The 19,910-nt window shown below is 43.9% G+C and overlaps 1 protein-coding gene and 1 long non-coding RNA gene across 2 annotated transcripts in view; both read left to right on the forward strand.

Moving 5' to 3' along the window:
• Positions 1–3,908, forward strand: part of LOC124878083 (chromaffin granule amine transporter) — a 20,261-nt gene extending 16,353 nt beyond the window's left edge. The window contains exons 13-16 of the mRNA XM_047381858.1: positions 457–520; positions 600–719; positions 797–930; positions 3,585–3,908. Of these exons, the coding sequence (XP_047237814.1) occupies positions 457–520; positions 600–719; positions 797–930; positions 3,585–3,695 (429 nt within the window). The 3' untranslated portion in view covers positions 3,696–3,908. The remainder of the gene's footprint in view (positions 1–456; positions 521–599; positions 720–796; positions 931–3,584) is intronic.
• An 8,090-nt stretch (positions 3,909–11,998) lies between these two features.
• LOC124877159 lies at positions 11,999–18,460 on the forward strand. Its single transcript, XR_007040457.1, has 3 exons — positions 11,999–12,137; positions 17,647–17,980; positions 18,104–18,460. It is a non-coding gene; the product is annotated as an uncharacterized LOC124877159 (long non-coding RNA).
• The last annotated feature ends 1,450 nt before the right edge of the window (positions 18,461–19,910 follow it).

Genomic DNA, 19,910 nt, shown 5'->3' on the forward strand with positions numbered 1-19,910 from the left:
ACATCATCTATCCATCATCCATCCATCCATCCATTATCCATCCATCCATCCAACCTCCATCCATCCATCCATCCATCCAACGTCCATCCATCCGTCCATCCAACCAACCTCCATCCATCCATCCATCCATCCATCCAACCTCCATCCATCCATCCATCTAACCTCCATCCATCCATCCATCCATCCTCCATCTATCCATCCATCCATCCAACCTCCATCCATCCATCCATCCACCCTCCGTCCATCCATCCAACCTCCATCCATCCATCCATCCATCCATCCATCATCTATCCATCATCCATCCATCCATCATCCATCCATCCATCCATCCATCATCCATCCATCCATCCAACCTCCATCCATCCATCCATCCAACCTCCATCCATCCATCCATCCATCCATCATCCATCCATCCATCATCCATCCATCGTGTTGATGTGTTTGTTTATGTTTCAGGTTCCTTTTGCCACCAGCATCTATGGTCTGATTGGACCAAACGGGGGTCTGGGCTTTGCTATCGGTGAATTTCATCACACGATCGTCTGATATACTCAAACATGTTTTCTGTGTGAAGTTGTAATGAAGTTTTGCTTCTTAAGGGATGGTGGACTCCTCCATGATGGCTATCATGGCTTACCTGGTTGACATCCGTCATGCCTCTGTGTACGGCAGCGTGTACGCCATCGCTGATGTAGCGCTGTGTATGGGCTTTGCTATAGGTAACAGAACTCAGCAGGAAACATGTAAAACTTTGTACAAAACACCTCACAAATGTGGATTGCTTCTGGTGTTTCAGGGCCATCCACAGGGGGTGCTCTAGTCCAAGCGGTGGGATTCCCCTGTCTGATGGTCTTCATCGGGATCATCAACATCGTGTATGCTCCACTTTGTTTCATCTTACGTAACCCGGCTGTTCGAGAGGAGAAAATGGTAAATATAAGTATGTCTGCTTCAGGTCACAAAGTAGATCTGATTTAAGGTTCTGACTCCACCCGCTGGGAATTTTCACCCATACCAAACAGGATCTAGACAGTATCCACGAGGGAACACTATTTAAAGACGTGTGCCGCTGAGCCGTCATCGATTGAATGCAAACTAAACCAAAATGCAGAAGCTGTAAGAAAAAAATTATCTCCATCAGATTTAAAAGGGAAGTAGCAGCCAAAGTCAGGATGGAAAGGCATCAGCAATGACTTTAAAGAAGCAACTGTTACTGTCCATTAACCTGGGAAGGGTTAGAAGGTAATCTCCCAAACAAGTCCATTATCCTACAGAGAGAAAGATTCCCAACAAGGAAACATCACAGACAGCTGCTGATCTTCCCAGAGTGGATGTCCATGAGATTCAGCCCAAGGTCAGAGCGTGAAGCTCGGAGAAATGACAAAAACTCAAGACCCATCTCCACTCTGTGGCCTTTCAGTTAGAGCTTGAAATCTTCATTGTTTCTATTTTTACATTATTTCTATTTCTTATTCAACTAATGAATTTTACGTCTCGTCAAGTATTTGGTTCTTGCTGTGCAGCACTTGGTGCAACTTGTTTGTTGTGAGGTCCAAACCGGGTCATCAACAGTAACATGGTTCCTAACACAGCAGCTGACCTACAACAGATAAAAGACTGAAAAGGAGAAAAATCAAAGTGTTGTAAAGGCCTAGTCAAAGTCCAGAGCTGCTGAAGGAGGTTCTATAAGCAGCTGGATTAGGGGGTGTACATAGTTTCTCATTCACAGCTTTCAGTGAAGTGTGTATTGATGAGGGTTAATGGATAATGATCTCCAGGGAGGTTCTGTTTGACACAGAGTCAGTTTAACATATGAGGATTTTATTTCACCAGGCCCGTGTTACAAAGTACGGATCAGTGCATCGGTCCGAAGGATTCTGAAGCCAAATGTAGAATTCCTAAATTGGTTTGGACACAGCACCTCTTTATAGGCCTAGAGTATCAGACACTACGTTAGTTAGCAAGACGGAAGAGAACTTGTTCTAGAACCAGGTCTGGTATCATTAAAGTGAACCATGTTACGTTCTCCATGAAGATTTATTTGCTGTGTGCTGCCATTTTGTGCATTCAGAGTCATTTAGTCCTGAATGATGGCAGCTGGTTCTTGTTTCTGTTGTGTTGGTTGAACCTACGACCCCCTGCCTGTGTTGTGATTGGTCGGTTCAGGGAAGTTTTGGATCATGTTCCAGGCAGGTCTTTGCGTTGCTGCTGATCCTCAGAAACATTCAGGTCTGTTGGTGTTGTTAACCAGCTGCGGTTGATAAAATCAGCTCAGAGAGTGCATGGCGGCAGGTTTGGACACGTTGGCAGGAAAGTTCTGAAGTGATTATAGGACGATTGGACTGATCCCAGATCAGAGGCAGGAGCCTTCTAAAGCTGCTCAGTAAGAAACAGTCGCAGATTACAGAGACCTGCAGGCGGTGTGTGTGTGTGTGTGTGTGTGTGTGTGTGTGTGTGTGTGTGTGTGTGTGTGTGTGTGTGGAGGCCATGCAGGCTGGTGTTTATAGATGATGTGACTGAGATCTAATCAAACATCATTAAAAGCAGTTTGAACAAAGAGCTGAGGTGGAGGTTTGTGTTTGGCCCAATTTGGGTCATTCAGTAGAGCCCAGACAAATAAGACACTGAGCCCGGTCCAAACATAAATCTCTCTATTAGGATCTGTTTGGACCGGCTTGTCCAGTCTGGCCTCATTTATATAAACACTGGTTTCTGTGTTGACCTCCCAGCATATTGGGCTGATGATGGAGAGGTCCTCCTCAGTGGGTCCAACACCATGTAGCTGATGTTCCTTCCTAGTCTGCAGCAGTTCTCAGAGAACCTGGACTGCTGAGTTTGAACTCCTTCAGATTCAACAGCTGACACACAGCCGTCATCCAGGAAAATTTATCTTCTTGTCAATATTCTGTGTTAACGAGTCTTGTCTCAGAACAACCAGTCCATTTTGTTGTGGTTCAGTGGCGTTGCATCGGCATCTCCAGGTGAGGTAGATTTTGCCTCTAGATATCATGGTTTTATGAGTGATGCCAGGATGGAGCAGCAGATCGATTGGAGCTTCATCTGTTAGTCCAGTTTTTGAAAGTGAAGAAAGAGTTGAGCTGAAAGGTGAAGCTCTGGAGTTCCAGCTCTATCTACGTTCCGACCTTCATATGTGGTTATGAGACATGATTGTGACTGAAAAACATTCAGCAGTACTGAGCTTCTTCTGTAGGGCGGCCGGCTCTGCCTTAGAGATAGGAAGAGCTCCATCATCCAGGGGGAGGTTGGAGTAGAAATACTGCTCCTCCACATCGGAAGGAGAAGCTTCTTCCTGGATACCTCCCTCTGGAGATTTCATGTAATGTCCCACAGGGAAGAGACCCCGGGGTGTGGACTAGAACAGTTCTGGCCTGGGGTGGTCTTGGCATCACTCTAGAGGTGTCCCTCAGGGATGAGACCTGAGACGTTTCCTGCTTTCTTAGATAATTAATGAGCAAACATCACATCTTCTATGCAATGACAAAAAACAAACCCCACATATCTTCTGTATGTCATCAAACCAGAAGGTGATGAGAAGCAACATGAATCAATCTTCTGTGTTTCAGGCGATCATCGACCAGGAGTGTGTGATGCACAGGAAAAGCTACAACACAGACAAGGACAGCCGTGAGTTTCCTCTGAGCGACTACAGCGAGGAAGAAGAGACGGAGGAGTGAAACGCTCACATGTTCTCATGACGTTGTCTGAAGACGTGTTTTAGTTTCAGTGTTCCACCTCCCCTCCTCACAGCTGCTGAGGGAGATCCTGTGGGTCTACACGGTTATTAATGTTAATCCTTGCCTGACTAAATTCAGCTGATGGTTGGTTTTGGTTTCACATGTTTGTCTGTGTTCAGTTTGTGCAAAAATAACAGGATTCTTCCACAGGCTTCATGTTTACTGTCATTTCTGGGCTGAACTATCTCACCGTGATATGTTCCTACTGCGATTTTATTCTTCGTTTAAAACGATCTCCGCATCCTAACAGCTGAGGTCACATGGTGTGGATGACATCACAGCATCCGCATCATCAGGTGTCCAAATCTGTTCATTGGTTGAATCGGAACTGGCTGTTTCTGGTCCACTAATTATTCTATTTCTCCATCAAAATGATTCAGTTATCACGCCAAATAACCCAGACAGAACCAAACAGCTTCAATCAGACAGAAATGATTTGTATTTCCTCCCCAACATGCTTCCCTTGAGTTCTGCTTCATTATCAATGGTCACATGAATGTGCTTCATTATTCAAATACATACAGAGAGAGGCTGGGACAGGTTCCTTACTGCGAGACCTTGTTCACGTTAACGAGCCAGAATATTGAACTGGTTGGACTTCAGCAGACCAGACTGTTCAAGATTCAGTGAATCAGAAGCCGCTTCCTGTAAAAAACACACAAACTGCTCAACCACGATTTAAAGATTAAAGTTTATTGATCCTTTTTAAAGGTTTTGAGAGTAAATTTTAAAAACCTTGGCTTCATTCTTCAGTCTGAAACCTAAACGCTGAGATGTTAAACTGTTCCTGAGTCAGTTATCTGAACCACAGTCTTGTGTTTACCTGTATCAGGTGTTGAGCTACGTGCAAGATCTGCTACATCAAACACCTGCTGTAACGGTGGGAGGGTCTGGTCCATTCCGGTCCATCTGATTCAGTTGAACAAATATAATTTCAAAGCACCTTCCAGCTGCTGTGGGGAAAATTGATTACACAGACAGACACAGTACATCGAAAGCAGTGAGCTGCTCCACCCCTGCAGGGTGCAGCAGCCTGGATATACAACCCCACCTGCATGATGAGATAAGATGTGGAGACTTTAGATACCGGGCCTGCAGACCAGGCTCCTCCTCTATGCTCCACAAGCATATCTAAGGGTGGGAATACGTCTATACTGTAATACAAACAAGATGCAGAGTTTAATTTTCCCCACACAACACAGACAGATCTGATTAATATTTAGTTATAGAGAATCCATTCGAGTCCAGTTCCCCCAAATTATTCACACCCCTGGCTGATTTGGGTTCAAAGTCAGTTCTTAATTTGACCAACCTGTTTCTTCTGACTGGAAGTGTTATGAAGCCTTACCTGAGTCTGTGGAGGGTGCTGTGAAGATTAGGGTGATGTTAAAGAGGCCATCTAACTTCAAATACTTGGAGCTCATCACCAAATCTAAATATCAGAGGAACCATAAAGCTGCTCAGCGATTAGAAGAAGGACTCGACAGCTGCGATGCCAATAAAGAATTTTACACTGATTATTGAGAAGGTGATAAATAATTTTACATGTATTTTTAAAATAACATTTTTAAATGATAAGCATTGTCCATTTAGTTACCCTTAGAGATATACCTGAAACAAACTTCTTAGGAGAATGAAAATAATTTTACATCTAAACACGCTGGGGGTATGAAGAATTGTGGGCTTAACTGTAATATAGTTCAATGCAGCCAGAGTCAACCGCACCTAAGCAAGCATGTGGCAATAATGGAAAGGAATGACAAGAAGACACCTCCAAGAATACCAGAACCAGGAAAACCAGAACCAGGATCAGTGTGTGCAGAACATCTGCTGTAAGAGGTCAGAGCAGACAAACAAAAAAAAATCAGGAGCACTGATCTTGGAGAACTTTCTATGTTAAAGAAAACATAAAGAGGTAGTGGCAGCAGTCACTTCTTTAGTGGCCTCATAGATAAGCACCGAGTCAGGAGTACTTTCTATACCAATGCTTCTATCCCTACTCCTCATGTTTCAGATATGTCTCTGCTGCAGAACACATGATTTAATGATTACATTACTTGCTCATCACCTGTCAGGTGGTGCAGAAGTCTGTTAGTCACCCATCAATTTAAGCCAGGTGTCCTGCAGCAGGGAAACATGTAAAACATGCAGGACAGTGGGCCCTGAGGTTTCAGAACCACTGAACTATACCATCTATACCAGTGGTGTCCAAAAGCAGTCCTTATGTGCAAGTGTCATTCATGTTGTAGATGTTCCCCTGATTGAACACACCTGAATCAAATGACTGGTCATTGACCGGCCTCCGCAGAGCAAGGTGACATGAAGGAAGTAATTCAGCCATATCAAACAGCTGTGTTGGAGCAAGGAAACAAAATCTGCAGGGTTCTGGCACTTGAGAACTGGAGCTGGACATGCCTGATGTACTCTATAGTCCAAGGATCTCCATCTCCCGTCCTCAAGAGCTACTGGCCTGCAGGTTTTAGATGCATCCCTGCTCCAACACAACCTGAAACAAATGGCTGAATTCCCTCCTTGGCATGTCACCGTGGTCCGAGTTATTCATTTGATTCAATCTGGTTGGAACAATGATGCATCTAAACATTGTTTTTGAGGACTGGAGTTGGAGACCCCTGGTGTAGTTATTGGGTGCTCCACCAGCTACATGGAGAAAGACAGGATAAAACACAGAAGGACAGAGAGATGTGTCATCTAAAGGAAGAGAACCTGAAGATGTTGATAGGAGTAACAGTAAAGGTTTAGTTTAAAAGATTTAAAACCTTATTTTCTACACTCTGCACTCTAGTCTGCCCCCAGTGGTGTGTTATGGTAACTGCTGGGGGAACCAGGGGAGCATGGAACAAAATGCAGGCATGAATGTTTTGTTTGAAAGCAAATAAATCTGATTTAAAAGTAACATGAAGTCAAACATGGTTCATGTCAGAACTGGTTTCACTTAGTCTCTGAGCTCAGAACTCTTCGGTGGCTTTAAGGTCAGAGTTCACAATGGGATAAGGTCTCCATGATCTGTTGGATGAACTGAGTCACTGTAAGTTAAAATGAGATGCTGCTCCGTTGAAGTCCCATAAATTAACAATTAACATAAATTAAACTTGAAACATCATAGAATCTATGATTCTATGTTGTTCCACATTTAAGTGGGAAGGTGTGTGGGAGCTGGTGTCTATCTCTATCAGTCATTGGTCAAGAGGCAGGCCGCACCCTGGACCAGATACTAGTCCATCCATATCAGTCTAAGTCATTCATACACACTCACACCTGAGGGCAATTTAGAGACCAATTAGTCATAGGTATTGACTGTGGGAGAAAGCCGGAGTACCCGGAGAGAACCCCAGCATGCACAGGGAGAACATGCCAAATCCTTTCAGAAAGAGTCCAAACCCAGGACCCACCTGCTGTGAGCCAACAGTCCTAACAACCACTCTGCACCTTGTAGCCCGTCACATGAAAATGATTGAAATACACCAAAACTGAAGCTGCTTCCGGGATTAAACCATTAACTTTACATCAGTGACATGAGTGTGTGTGTGTATGTGTGTGTTAACAGGATCCTCTCACATCAGATCACAGCAGCTTCAGAAAGTTTCCTCCTGCTTTGAAGCCTGAACAAACTCCCTGCGGCTCCATCAAAGCTGCTCACGCCTTTGTGTGGTGCTCTGATGTGGTCGAGTTGCTGTAAACACGCAGGAAACACTTCAGTCTTTAGGTCTGCTACTCTGAGGCTGATTTATGATTAATCAGATGTTGGAATCATTTAATCTGCTGCATTTAATTATTTTATATCCCTACAAACACACACGTCTCTCTGATGTTGCTCACGTTCCTGCAGCATGTGCCAGAAGGTCTGAGTTTTCATTTGCTACTGATTGGGGCCTCATGTACGAAGCGTACTTATGCACAAGAATCTTGCAGCGCAATGTTTTACGCATAACTTGGCATGCACAAATGAATGTTGCGTGAAAATGTACGTAAATCCATGCAAACGTTTGACCTGCCGTGGAAATTTGCTGAAGCCACGCAAACTTTTTCAATCAACAATAATAAACTATAGAAAACTAAAACCCACCTAAATCCACTGAAATATGCCTCCATTCAGTTTAATTCATAGAGCATTCACGGAGTGGTTTTTCATGACTTTAAGCTTTTATGTTTTAAACCAGAGCGATGAAACTGAATCACATTCAGCATCAATAACGTAACACACCTCAGGAAATGATGGAAACAACCTCAGTCGGATGGAAACTGTAAAACTTCCTCTGTTCCTGTCACCTGTATATAGAAATGTGTCATCGGTCTGAGCGCTGAGTAACAGAAAATGGATGTGAATCATCTAAGGGGCACTTCCATTCTCACTGAGAAGAAAATCAGCAGATTAACTCCTAACAAGTCAGGTTTGATGATTCCTAAGGTGAACAAGCTGGAGACAATCACACATAAATAGCTGCGTAAAGTTGCGGGTATGTGGAACGATGGCAGCTTTGGCTCAGCTGGAGGAAGGAAGACGTTGGAGGCAGCGTTTTATTCAGAGATCGTACTGACGTGCTGGTACATGATGATGCATGGCTTATTAGCCAGTTTATCATCCAGGGCAATTATTTTGGAGCTCTGCGTGGAGCTGGCCTCAGTGCTACAGAGGGAAACCAGGAGGAACCGTGGATCTCTGGTACCAGTTCCAGTTCTCACCACGCTATAGACACTGTAACGAATGGCTGTAAATATTACAGCAATTACAGCAACCCACATTTTTAACTTATATTACAGCACAATACTGTAAATAAATAGGTACCATGAGGTCACTTTGTTTTTCACTGGACCGTTTGATCACGTGCGTAATTATTGAGTGCTGTACTGTGATTTGAGGAACAATCCGATGCTTTTTGGGAAATTAAAGGTGGGGATTTTCGGCAGCAGACAGGAGGAACAGTTTTTCGGTGGTAAGTGACCTCATCTTACCTTTTCTGCTTAATATGTATTTTTATAAATTTATGTAAATACCAAATAGCACATGCCACATTCCACACACATCGGTTCACTTTTCTCTAAACTCTTTTTTAGTTCTGCATGCTGTGAGTTCTGCATATGAGTGATAATTTATACAAATGTGTTCATTTTTAAGGGGGGCTTACTTTTCGAATTGTATTTACATTCTCCAACTGTTAAAATTGCAGAGGATTAAATTTTGGCAGAGTTAATGACGAGAAATGGTGAATTCAACAAGTGTAAAAAAAGTGTGTCCCAAATGTTTTTACACTTTGCAAAACGTGTCCTTAAATTTGAACGTCAGCTGAGGCTTAACAAAAGCCCCTTTATGGTGACATTATGACAATAAAGATTCTAAATTTGTGACTTTTCCATTATATTATATAGATAAATGTTTTTTTCGTATGCTGTTAATACTGTGTCACATAGGGGTCACTTAGGGGTCACTTTTAAAACAACCCCTCGTGCCCCCCATCTTAATTTCGCTCCTCACCCGGGTCACGTGACAGAAACCCATCAACCATTGAAACTGGTTTGGTCATTTTCTCCACCAAACAGACCATTTACAAGCTAATGTTTTCTGTTTGCTAGTTCAGTTGTCCACACACAAAGAGGAAGTTTGTTTTGTCTTTTAGGTGAACTGTTATTCAACTTCAATCATGGTTTGTCATATTTTTTTATATGTTAGTTCCTGTTTTATAAGTAGAGTATGTTGGTTGCCTTTCTTTCGATAAAACAGTACTATATTTTTCATTTGATAGTCTGGAGAGCAGCACCGCACCCAAACCGTCCTGTCCGTTGTTTGAAATTTTGCAGGCTGCCCGCCAGCAGGGTGCAGTAGCTCGGACAGATTGGTTTCAGAAGTGGTTTTCCCGTGCAGATTTTGAGTCAGTTTCTGAAAATTTATGTTTGGAGTGTTTCTAATGTTTAAATTCACTTGTTTTTGTTCTCTGTTGTTTAGATGTGGAGCCGAGTCTTTTCCAAGCTACCGCAACCTGTTGGCGGTCAGACGTCTCGGAGCTCCTCCGGTCCTTGGTTCCCAGAGGCGATCAGACTCTATCTAACTCTGACTTTTAAATGAACGACTCTCAATCAGTTTCTAACTTTTAGCTCTTTTAATCTAAATTAAGGCAGAGGAAAGATTACAGAGATCAGCGCTGAGGCTCCCGTCTTGGACCGGTACCGTCTGTTAGAGGATGACGAAGAGCCTCGATAGAAGGTCACATGTAGTTTTATATCTGGTTCTCCAATGCAATGGATGTTCCCTCCCTCAGTGATTATCAGTAGACTATGTGTCACCATTGTGGTGTCTATCTGGTAGGTTGTGTAGTAGCGGGTGTACATACTTAATCTAAGTGTGCTGTAGCTTTCTAATCAACCCAGTTATACCAGCTGCTCCACCATCAAACCCAGTGCCCCAGCCTCAGGTCATTTATGACAAACCTTGGGCCATTTATCCTTGTAATGTGTGTTGATGAGCTTCTTATCTTATTCTAACAAAAAGGAAACATTAGAACTTATGCTTTATATCATTATGGTATAACTGGGAAAAACAGCTATGAGTCATATTAATAAAGGTTATTCCTAACAGTCTTTTTGGTTACGATACAACGATCAACTGCCCTCCCCCATCCTGAGTTTGTTTGCAGCTCCTTTGTCTCTGTGAGTATCATCTGTAAGGAAGTTTCTTACCAAACTGAGAAACTTTATGCATGGTTGAGATCCATAGTTTTTGTTTTTTGTGGTTTTTCCTGTGGTTTTCCACTGTATCATTCAAAATGATAGTATCGGTTTTGCAAACATCAATTTGATGCTCTTTGTCATGTGAGGCATATGAAATTTCACAGGAATTTTCCCAGTGCACGTTTTGAGTGTGCAATGACTAGTTGCAGTGTGGTCTTTAAAAGCTTTAATGGCTTCAAAATGCACTCGCACAGTGATAACGAAGACAGGCATTGAACTACTGCCTACAGCGAAGGAGCTAAAGAGCTATCTGACATTTACCCAGAACATGCAGATGATGGCATGTTTCTTCAAAGTCTGGTATTCTTCTAGCTAAAGTTACAAGCCAAGTTGTTGCTTCCAGCATCTACTCTTCAGAGTGTTGTTGAAAGCTTTCAGGAACTTCATGATATCAGCCAGTCAAAGTTGACAATTAAGCTTAAGGAAAAACTTGTCTTACTTGGAACTCCTGAGAGAGACATTCAAAGAGTAATAGATGGACTTAAAGATGATGACATTTTTACAAATAGCAACACTCAAGTATTGGAGGAGGACGTCTACAAGGTCATCTCTAAAGCTCTTCCAGGACTCCCTGCAGCAAGGATGAAACCCTATTGCACAATCTTCTTAGCTGGGGAGAGGAAAGCGTCGATGACCTCAAATATGTGGAGGGAGCTCCATGGGTGGAACTACCCGATTTACTAACACCAATCCAAATTCGCAAACATTTCCACCATTTCTAAACAGGTATAGTCTTTATTTTTACTTACTTGTGTTATTTTGGACAAACTGCTAATGATTTGTTTCCTATTTCAGCTGAGTCACCACATGGGTCAAGTGAAGCCTCCCAACCAGTTATCTTCAGCTACATCTTCTATCATCAAGGACACCAGAGTTACTACAACACACTCCTCAGCTACAACTTCTTCTTGGACTCAGTCATTTTCTGTCCCCTCCGAACAGATGCCAGATGGACTAAGAAGTGCTGTTTGCTAATGGGAGACAACCATGCCCACCAGGCCGTCGCAAGATGACTAGGATTCTTGAAGACGCAATGGGGAAGTACGACAAGAATTTGACTAAAGCTCACTGCCTTACCCAAAGAGCTTTTCTGACAATCTAGAAGGGAATAAAGAACCTGGTTGCTATTCTCTTCCAAGACCGATACAAACCCGTGTGGAACATGTTAATAGAAATAATACCCTTGCACGCGTAGAACAGACATGTAAAACAACAAAAACACTTGAAAAGAGGCACAGCAGAGGACCAACAGCAAATTATGGAAGCACACAATGGAAATGTGGGGTAGTTGGAGCTGACAGGAGCGACATTTGTGTATTGATGAAAGAAGCGTATTATTTAAAGAGAATGACAAAAATGCACCTCCTCTCAATGAACTGAAAAGCAAGTGGCCATACCTGTTTGTTCAAAGGCACCTCTGTGGACATTTTGAGGGGCTGAGAAGTATTAACATCCTCAAACGCCTAAATGAAGCCATGCAGGTTTGCAGCAAATTAATAACTGACTTCTTCAAACACAAACCCTTGAACGTAGTTGTCGAGAAAACCACGTCCATTAGAGAACAAAGTGGACTTCTGGTTATTAGAATCCTCCTTGCACACTTCAGAGAAGATGAAGGTGGACTTCTTAAGGTTTGCAGATGTAAGTAAATTGCCAGTGGTTACAGATTTTCACACACACACCCACACAGACACAGTCAGGCTCGTGTAATATCAGCAAAAAAACACTTAATATTCACATTTATTCTATAATCCGCCACACAGATAGTTATATCTAGTACTTTGTCTTTTATTTTACCCCAAATAATCATCCAGCGTCAGTCGCAAACACACACATTCCAGCTCGATCTTCCTCAATTCAACACAACAGTCAGTGACAGACACTTCAGAATCAGAATCAGAATCAGAATCAGAATCAGAATCAGAATCAGAATCAGAATCAGAATCAGAATCAGAAAAGCTTTATTGCCAAGTACGTTTTTGGACATACAAGGAATTTGTTTTGGCGTAGTCGGTGCAATACAGTACAAATTAAACAGTATAAACATATCTACAATATAATATAAATATATGTGCACAGTTTTAAGTGAGTGAGAGTAAATATAGAGCAGTATAAGATGCAAGAGCAATACAACAGTGCAGGTGATCATTGTGCAAGTAAAGCAGGAGTCCAAGCTGAGCGTTAATGTAACGCATAGAGTTACAGGTTACAGGTGAAAGGGAGAGTGTCAGGGTGGTTTCCGGGCTTTGTTAACCAGGCTGGTGGCAGATGGTAAAAAACTGTTCTTGTGGCGTGAGGTTTTGGTCCGGATGGACCGCAGCCTCCTGCCAGAGGGGAGAGTCTCAAAGAGTCTGTGACCAGGATGGGAGGGATCAGCCAGAATCTTCCCGGCCCGCTTCAGGGTCCTGGAGGTGTACAGTTCCTGGAGCGACAGTAGACTGCAGCCAATCACCTTCTCAGCAGACCGAATGACACGCTGCAGCCTGCCCTTATCCTTGGCTGTAGCAGCGGCGTACCAGATGGTGATGGAGGAGGTGAGGATGGACTCAATGATGGCTGTGTAGAAGTGCACCATCATAGTCTTTGACAGGTTGAATTTCTTCAGCTGCCGCAGGAAGAACATCCTCTGCTGGGCTTTCTTGATGAGGGAGCTGATGTTTGGCTCCCACTTGAGATCCTGGGAGATGATGGTTCCCAGGAAGCGGAAAGATTCCACAGTGTCAATTGTGGAGTCACAGAGGGTGATGGGGGCAGGTGGGGCTGGGTTCTGCCTGAAGTCCACAACCATCTCCACTGTCTTTAGAGCGTTGAGCTCAAGGTTGTTCTGGCTGCACCAGTCCAACAGATGGTCCACCTCCCATCTGTACACGGACTTGTCACCATCAGAGATGAGTCCGATCAGGGTGGTGTCGTCCGCAAACTTCAGAAGCTTGACAGACTGGTGACTGGAGGTGCAGCTGTTGGTGTACAGGGAGAAGAGCAGAGGAGAGAGAACACAGCCTTGGGGGGAACCGGTGCTGATGGTCAGGGAGTCAGAGACGTGCTTCCCCAGCCTCACGCGCTGCTTCCTGTCAGACAGGAAGTCAGTGATCCACCTGCAGGTGGAGTCGGGCACACTCAGCTGGGAGAGCTTCTCCTGTAGCAGAACTGGGACGATGGTGTTGAAGGCAGAGCTGAAATCCACAAACAGGATCCTGGCGTAGGTTCCTGTGGAGTCCAGGTGCCGGAGGATGAAGTGAAGGGCTAGGTTGACTGCATCATCTACAGACCTGTTGGCTCTGTAGGCAAACTGCAGGGGGTCCAGGAGGGGGTCGGTGATGTCTTTTAGGTGTGAGAGCACAAGGCGCTCAAAGGACTTCATCACCACAGAGGTCAGGGCGACGGGTCTGAAGTCATTAAGCCCTGTGGTCCTTGGCTTCTTGGGAACAGGGACGATGGTGGAGGACTTGAAGCAGGCTGGCACATGACATGTCTCCAGTGAGGTGTTAAAAATGTCTGTGAAGACTGGAGACAGCTGATCAGCGCAGTGCTTCAGGCTGGCTGGTGAGACAGAATCCGGACCAGCAGCTTTCCGGGGGTTCTGTCTCCTGAAGCGTTTGTTGACGTCCCTCTCCTGGATGGAAAGAGCCGTCCTCGGCGTGGGTAGGGGGCTGGTGGGGGGGAACTTCAGGGTGGGGGTTGGAGGTGCCAAGGCCCCTCTTGAGGTTGGGGAGGTGGGGGTGGTGGATTGTGGCTGCAGCTGTTGGGGGGCGTCGTGGGAGATGGTTGCAGGACTGTCCCTTTGTCTTTTAAAGCGGCAGTAGAACTCGTTCAGGTCGTTGGCGAGGCGTCGGTCGTTGATGGAGTGGGGGGCTTTTGGCTTGTAGTTGGTGATTTGCTTGAGCCCTTTCCAGACAGATGCAGAGTCGTTGGCTGAGAACTGGTTTTGGAGCTTCTCAGAGTACAGTCGTTTGGTCTCTTTCACTGCCTTGCCAAACTTGTACTTTGCCTCTCTGTATATGTCTTTGTCCCCACTCCTGAAGGCCTCTTCCTTATCCAGTCTTAACCTTCTGAGTTTGGCTGTGAACCAGGGTTTGTTGTTGTTGTAACTCACCCTGGTGCATGATGGTACACAGCTGTCCTCACAGAAGCTGATGTAGGAAGTCACAGCCTCTGTGTACTCGTCCAGACTGTTGGTAGTAGTCCTGAACACATCCCAGTCTGTACAGCCTAAACACGCCTGGAGATTCTCCACAGCCTCACTGCTCCACTTCCTTGTCGTCCTCACAACAGGTTTGCAGAGCTTTAGTTTCTGCCTGTATGCAGGAATCAGGTGGACCATGATGTGGTCGGATTGGCCCAGTGCAGCACGTGGGATGGCGTGATAAGCGTCTCTGATGGTGGTGTAACAGTGATCCAGAATGTTGTCCTCTCTGGTTGGACATTTTATAAACTGTCTATATTTGGGGAGTTCGTGGGTCAGATTACCTTTGTTAAAGTCACCAGCAACGATTACTAAGGAGTCCAGGTTGGTCCGCTCCACACTCAGTATCTGGTCGGCGAGCATGCGCTGTGCGACCTGCACGTTAGCTTGCGGTGGGATGTAAACACCGACCAGGATGAACGAAGCGAACTCACGGGGGGAATAGAAAGGCTTACAGTTTATGATGAAGGCTTCCAGGTCTGGAGAACAGTGCTGCTGAATCACTGTCACGTCGTTGCACCAACCACTGTTGAGGTAAAAACAGATTCCTCCACCTTTCGCTTTGCCGGAGAGTTCCGTGTCTCTGTCCGCTCTGTAGAGCTGGAATCCTGCCAGCTGCAGCGCAGAGTCCGGTATTAATCCACACAGCCACGTCTCCGTGAAGCACAAAACTGCCGATGAATAAAAGTCCCTGTTTTTACCCAACAGCAGTTGTAGTTCCTCCATTTTGTTGGGAAGTGAGCGCACGTTAGAGAGAAATATTCCAGGTAACGGTGTTCGTAGTCCACGCTGGCGAAGTCGTACCAGCACCCCAGCCCGTTTCCCTCTCTTCTGGCGTTTCACCGCGTGAACAAAGGTGAGCGCACCTTTGACCAGAATGTCCAAAAATTCCAGAGCAGTAGGCAGAAAAGTTGGAAATAACTCCTCTGGTGTAGTAGCCCTGATGTTCATGAGTTCTTCTCTGGTGAAAGAGCTCCGGGTACCATCACAGAAGACCGTTTTAAAGCAAAAAACAAAACAAAACAATGCGCACCAACACGCCGAGGCGACCATCTGCGGCGCCATCTTGGATCATCACACAGGAAATATGCACAAATATGCAAAAACAATCCACTACAAGCCACTTCACCCTATATTCAATAAATGCATTTCATTTTCCCTCAAATAATTAAAAATCCAACCGCATTTTTAAGTCAGAATGAGTGTTCAATGATTTAACTTCGACTGCACTTCCAGTCAGTTGTGTAATTCCTCTGTGTGACCACTAGATGGGACTCTAACCCTTTGTAAGATTTCTGGAGGAGCCTCTAAGTCTTCTTTTTTTTTTTTTAAATGTAATATAAGGACTTTTAACCTTATTAAAGGACTTTAACCTTTGACCTTTGACCTTAAAAGGACTTTAACCTTTGGCCTTATTTCAGTTTTTCATGTTTGACTCCATTTTAACGCGTTCACTTAATGCACACTCTTTTACAGTTTTGCAGAGTAATAACATTCAGAACCACTGACATCCTAGAGATAATTTGGCCTATACATAAATTCAATCAGCAGAATTTAATACAATAGGCTCTGCACCATATCTTTTTGATGTGGGGGCACCTGGATGTCAGGAGGTTCGTCAGTCACACTCTCTCTTTGTCCAAATTCCCTGATTCAGCCGTGAATCACGTCGGAGGTCACCAATTGTTGAAGCACCCCCTCCGAGAGGTCTTCGGCGTGTTCGTTTATTCACCGTAAGCTGAAAGAATTCACACCTATTGAAATAATACACTCAGACACCGTTATATTGAATTTAAAGTATCTGGACCAGGGAAGCTCTCATGTGATCAGAACACAAACCGAGACGACTTCGGAGCTTCTCACTGGGCTCATTGCTTTTATTAAAACACACATTAAAATGAGCAGCGCCCTGTTTACAGTTTTTTCTCACATATAGTCACGTACAAACTTTTCCTGCCTACCATATTAGGACATGTTCCTGTCTCCCAGCTGCATCCCGTATCTACTGATATAAGAAGGGAGTACTTGGCCCGTTAATCTTCTCACATCCTTCTCTCACCCCTACAGTTCTTCACTATTTTTCTACTTCATCACACTCAAGGCCAAGTTTGTGCAATACAATTCTGCAGGCCACTAACACAGGTTATACATTTTATTTCCCACAGTGGTTATGAACATAATAATAATAATGCACACACATAATATATCTCCACAGTTTCAACACAAACAAAACCAAACGTCATAAAACGAAAAATGTTTAAATTATTTCACTGTAAACTACGTCTTCTGCCCAAACCACAACCTCTTACGTGAACCGTGCTGAGGAAAAGTTGAATAAAGCATCCACAGTGAACAAAGGGTTAGTTTCAGCTAACCTCCGTAGCTGGAGGGAGGGGCGGCTCGTTCTGTCTGCCGACCAAACTGCACATTACAGCTGTAACCACGGTGATGCGGTCCAGTTGTTCTTCCTTCAGGCCAGGAAAAACTGCTCCTCAAAGGAAGTAGGTTAATGTGATTTATTTTGAAAGTTCCAGAAAAGTTCTTACTGGCCCGTCATGTTGTACCCATGGCTGGGGTCTGATTAATCACTACATCCCCAGTCATGGTTTTCCTGCGAAAATCAGGTCACTTCAAAAATGAAGAACTTAGAGAGGTTGAAAAGTTCCTGGGACTGAGACATTCCTTTGGAACAGTGTACCACCCCCAATCTCAAGGGAAGGTGGAAAGGATGAACCAGACAATCAAAACTAAATTGGCTAAAATCTGTGCACAGACCAAAATGAATTGGGTGACAGCATTACCTTTAGCTTTGATGTCAGTAAGAAGCTCAGTGAGCCAGAGACATGGGTTGATGCCCCATGAACTGCAGACTGGAAGACCTTTTCCAGGCCCAAAAACCAGGTTACCTTTTCTGACTGAATGTGAACAATCTATGTCTCACCATGATTACTATAGATCTCTCCACAGCTTGGTTGCAGCATTCTCAAAACAGGTGGCCGCCCAACCATCCGAGGCTCGAGCTACCATCTCAGACGCGGAGTGGATCCTTCTGGAAGTCGTCTCGGTGTGTGGTCAGATCACATGAGAGCTTCCCTGGTCCAGGTACTTTGAATGACATACAGCTGTCTCCGTGTGATTTATTCTAATGTGTGTAATTCCTCCAGGTTATGGTGAATAAACGAACGCGCAGAAGGCCTCTTTAAAGAGGTTCTTCAACAGGTCCCAACACCACCTTTTTCACCACCTACTACGTGTTTAACAATCAGGAAGAGACAGTGTGCACATTGGAGTTCGTTCAGAGGTAAGGGTTCAGTTGTTGTATATATGATGTGAAAATATGTGACTTTGAAAAGTTGATGTCTGTCCAAATTGGAGAGAATTTTCCTTAATTTAAGTAAATTTTTCTCTCTCTGTCTCTTCTCAGGCGGTTCATTGGCATTAACCCTGAAAGAGGAACCAACTAATGGACTCCTGTCGAAGTGTTTTGTTCCCTGGTCCTGAAAGCATGCTGTCCTACATTTTCTAAGTTTCCCTGCTTCAGCACAATGGATTGCAGTTATTTGGCAGATTAATGGTCTCCTGTTGAATCACAATGGTCTGAATAGGGTTCAGACCAAAGTTATGTAGGACAATGTGCCATTAGGCTCTGAAGACAGAAGTCTGTCACTCAATTGCACCTTTAAGAAGGACACAAGAAGATGAAACAAAAATCCTGCCTTACTTTGTATGTTTATTTGTGATATAGAATTTGGTGGAAATGTAAAAGATTTATGAATAAATATTTCTATTTTTATAGTCACATGGACCACCTTCCTCCCCAGTGGACAGGACAGCTGTCAGCAAAACAGCTGAACATTTTTTTTCACAATTTTATAATTTTAGTCTTTGCAAAAAAATTGAACCTACGGACTTCGTTACATAAATAAGGTTTTGTTTCAAAGAAGATTCTGATTTTTTTGTTTTCTGTATGCTGGGGGCTGCAAGTCACTGCTGTATTGACTCCTTTGACTCCCATTATGTACAAATTGTATCAATTTGTTTTTCTTTTTGTTATTACATTTTGAGACCTTGGATAAAAAAAGTGTTTCATGTAAATATGTTGTATAACTTCAAAATAAAATGGTTTTGCTTTGAAATGTTATCCTCTTTTATTGAGCATTGAAAACATTTGCATTATTATTTAGATTAATTAGATAAAAATAACAAATTACAGCTGCAACTATAACAATAACAATATTAAAAGCATTTAACAGCAATATGCCGCAAAATATTAGCGCCAACAATAGATTGCTGTAATCCCTCTGTCTCCAAATTACAGTACGACACCGTATTATTTTTTACAGCAACATTGCTGTATTAAATATAGCAAAAAATATGGATGCACTGCTGCCAGCAGAATGCTGTAAATTGGTCCTTCAGACCAGGTCAACATGATAGCTGGAAGAACCTGAACAGAAGACAACAGATAACTGGACCCTTCAGACCAGGTCAACATGATAGCTGGAAGAACCTGAACAGAAGACAACAGATAACTGGACCCTTCAGACCAGGTCAACATGATAGCTGGAAGAACCTGAACAGAAGACAACAGATAACTGGACCCTTCAGACCAGGTCAACATGATTGCTGGAAGAACCTGAACAGAAGACAACAGATAACTGGACCCTTCAGACCAGGTCAACATGATTGCTGGAAGAACCTGAACAGAAGACAACAGATAACTGGACCCTTCAGACCAGGTCAACATGATAGCTGGAAGAACCTGAACAGAAGACAACAGATAACTGGACCCTTCAGACCAGGTCAACATGATAGCTGGAAGAACCTGAACAGAAGACAACAGATAACTGGACCCTTCAGACCAGGTCAACATGATTGCTGGAAGAACCTGAACAGAAGACAACAGATAACTGGACCCTTCAGACCAGGTCAACATGATTGCTGGAAGAACCTGAACAGAAGACAACAGATAACTGGACCCTTCAGACCAGGTCAACATGATTGCTGGAAGAACCTGAACAGAAGACAACAGATAACTGGACCCTTCAGACCAGGTCAACATGATAGCTGGAAGAACCTGAACAGAAGACAACAGATAACTGGACCCTTCAGACCAGGTCAACATGATTGCTGGAAGAACCTGAACAGAAGACAACAGATAACTGGACCCTTCAGACCAGGTCAACATGATTGCTGGAAGAACCTGAACAGAAGACAACAGATAACTGGAC

This window comes from Girardinichthys multiradiatus, chromosome 12 (genome assembly GCF_021462225.1).
Source record: "Girardinichthys multiradiatus isolate DD_20200921_A chromosome 12, DD_fGirMul_XY1, whole genome shotgun sequence".
Lineage (NCBI taxonomy): Eukaryota > Metazoa > Chordata > Actinopteri > Cyprinodontiformes > Goodeidae > Girardinichthys > Girardinichthys multiradiatus.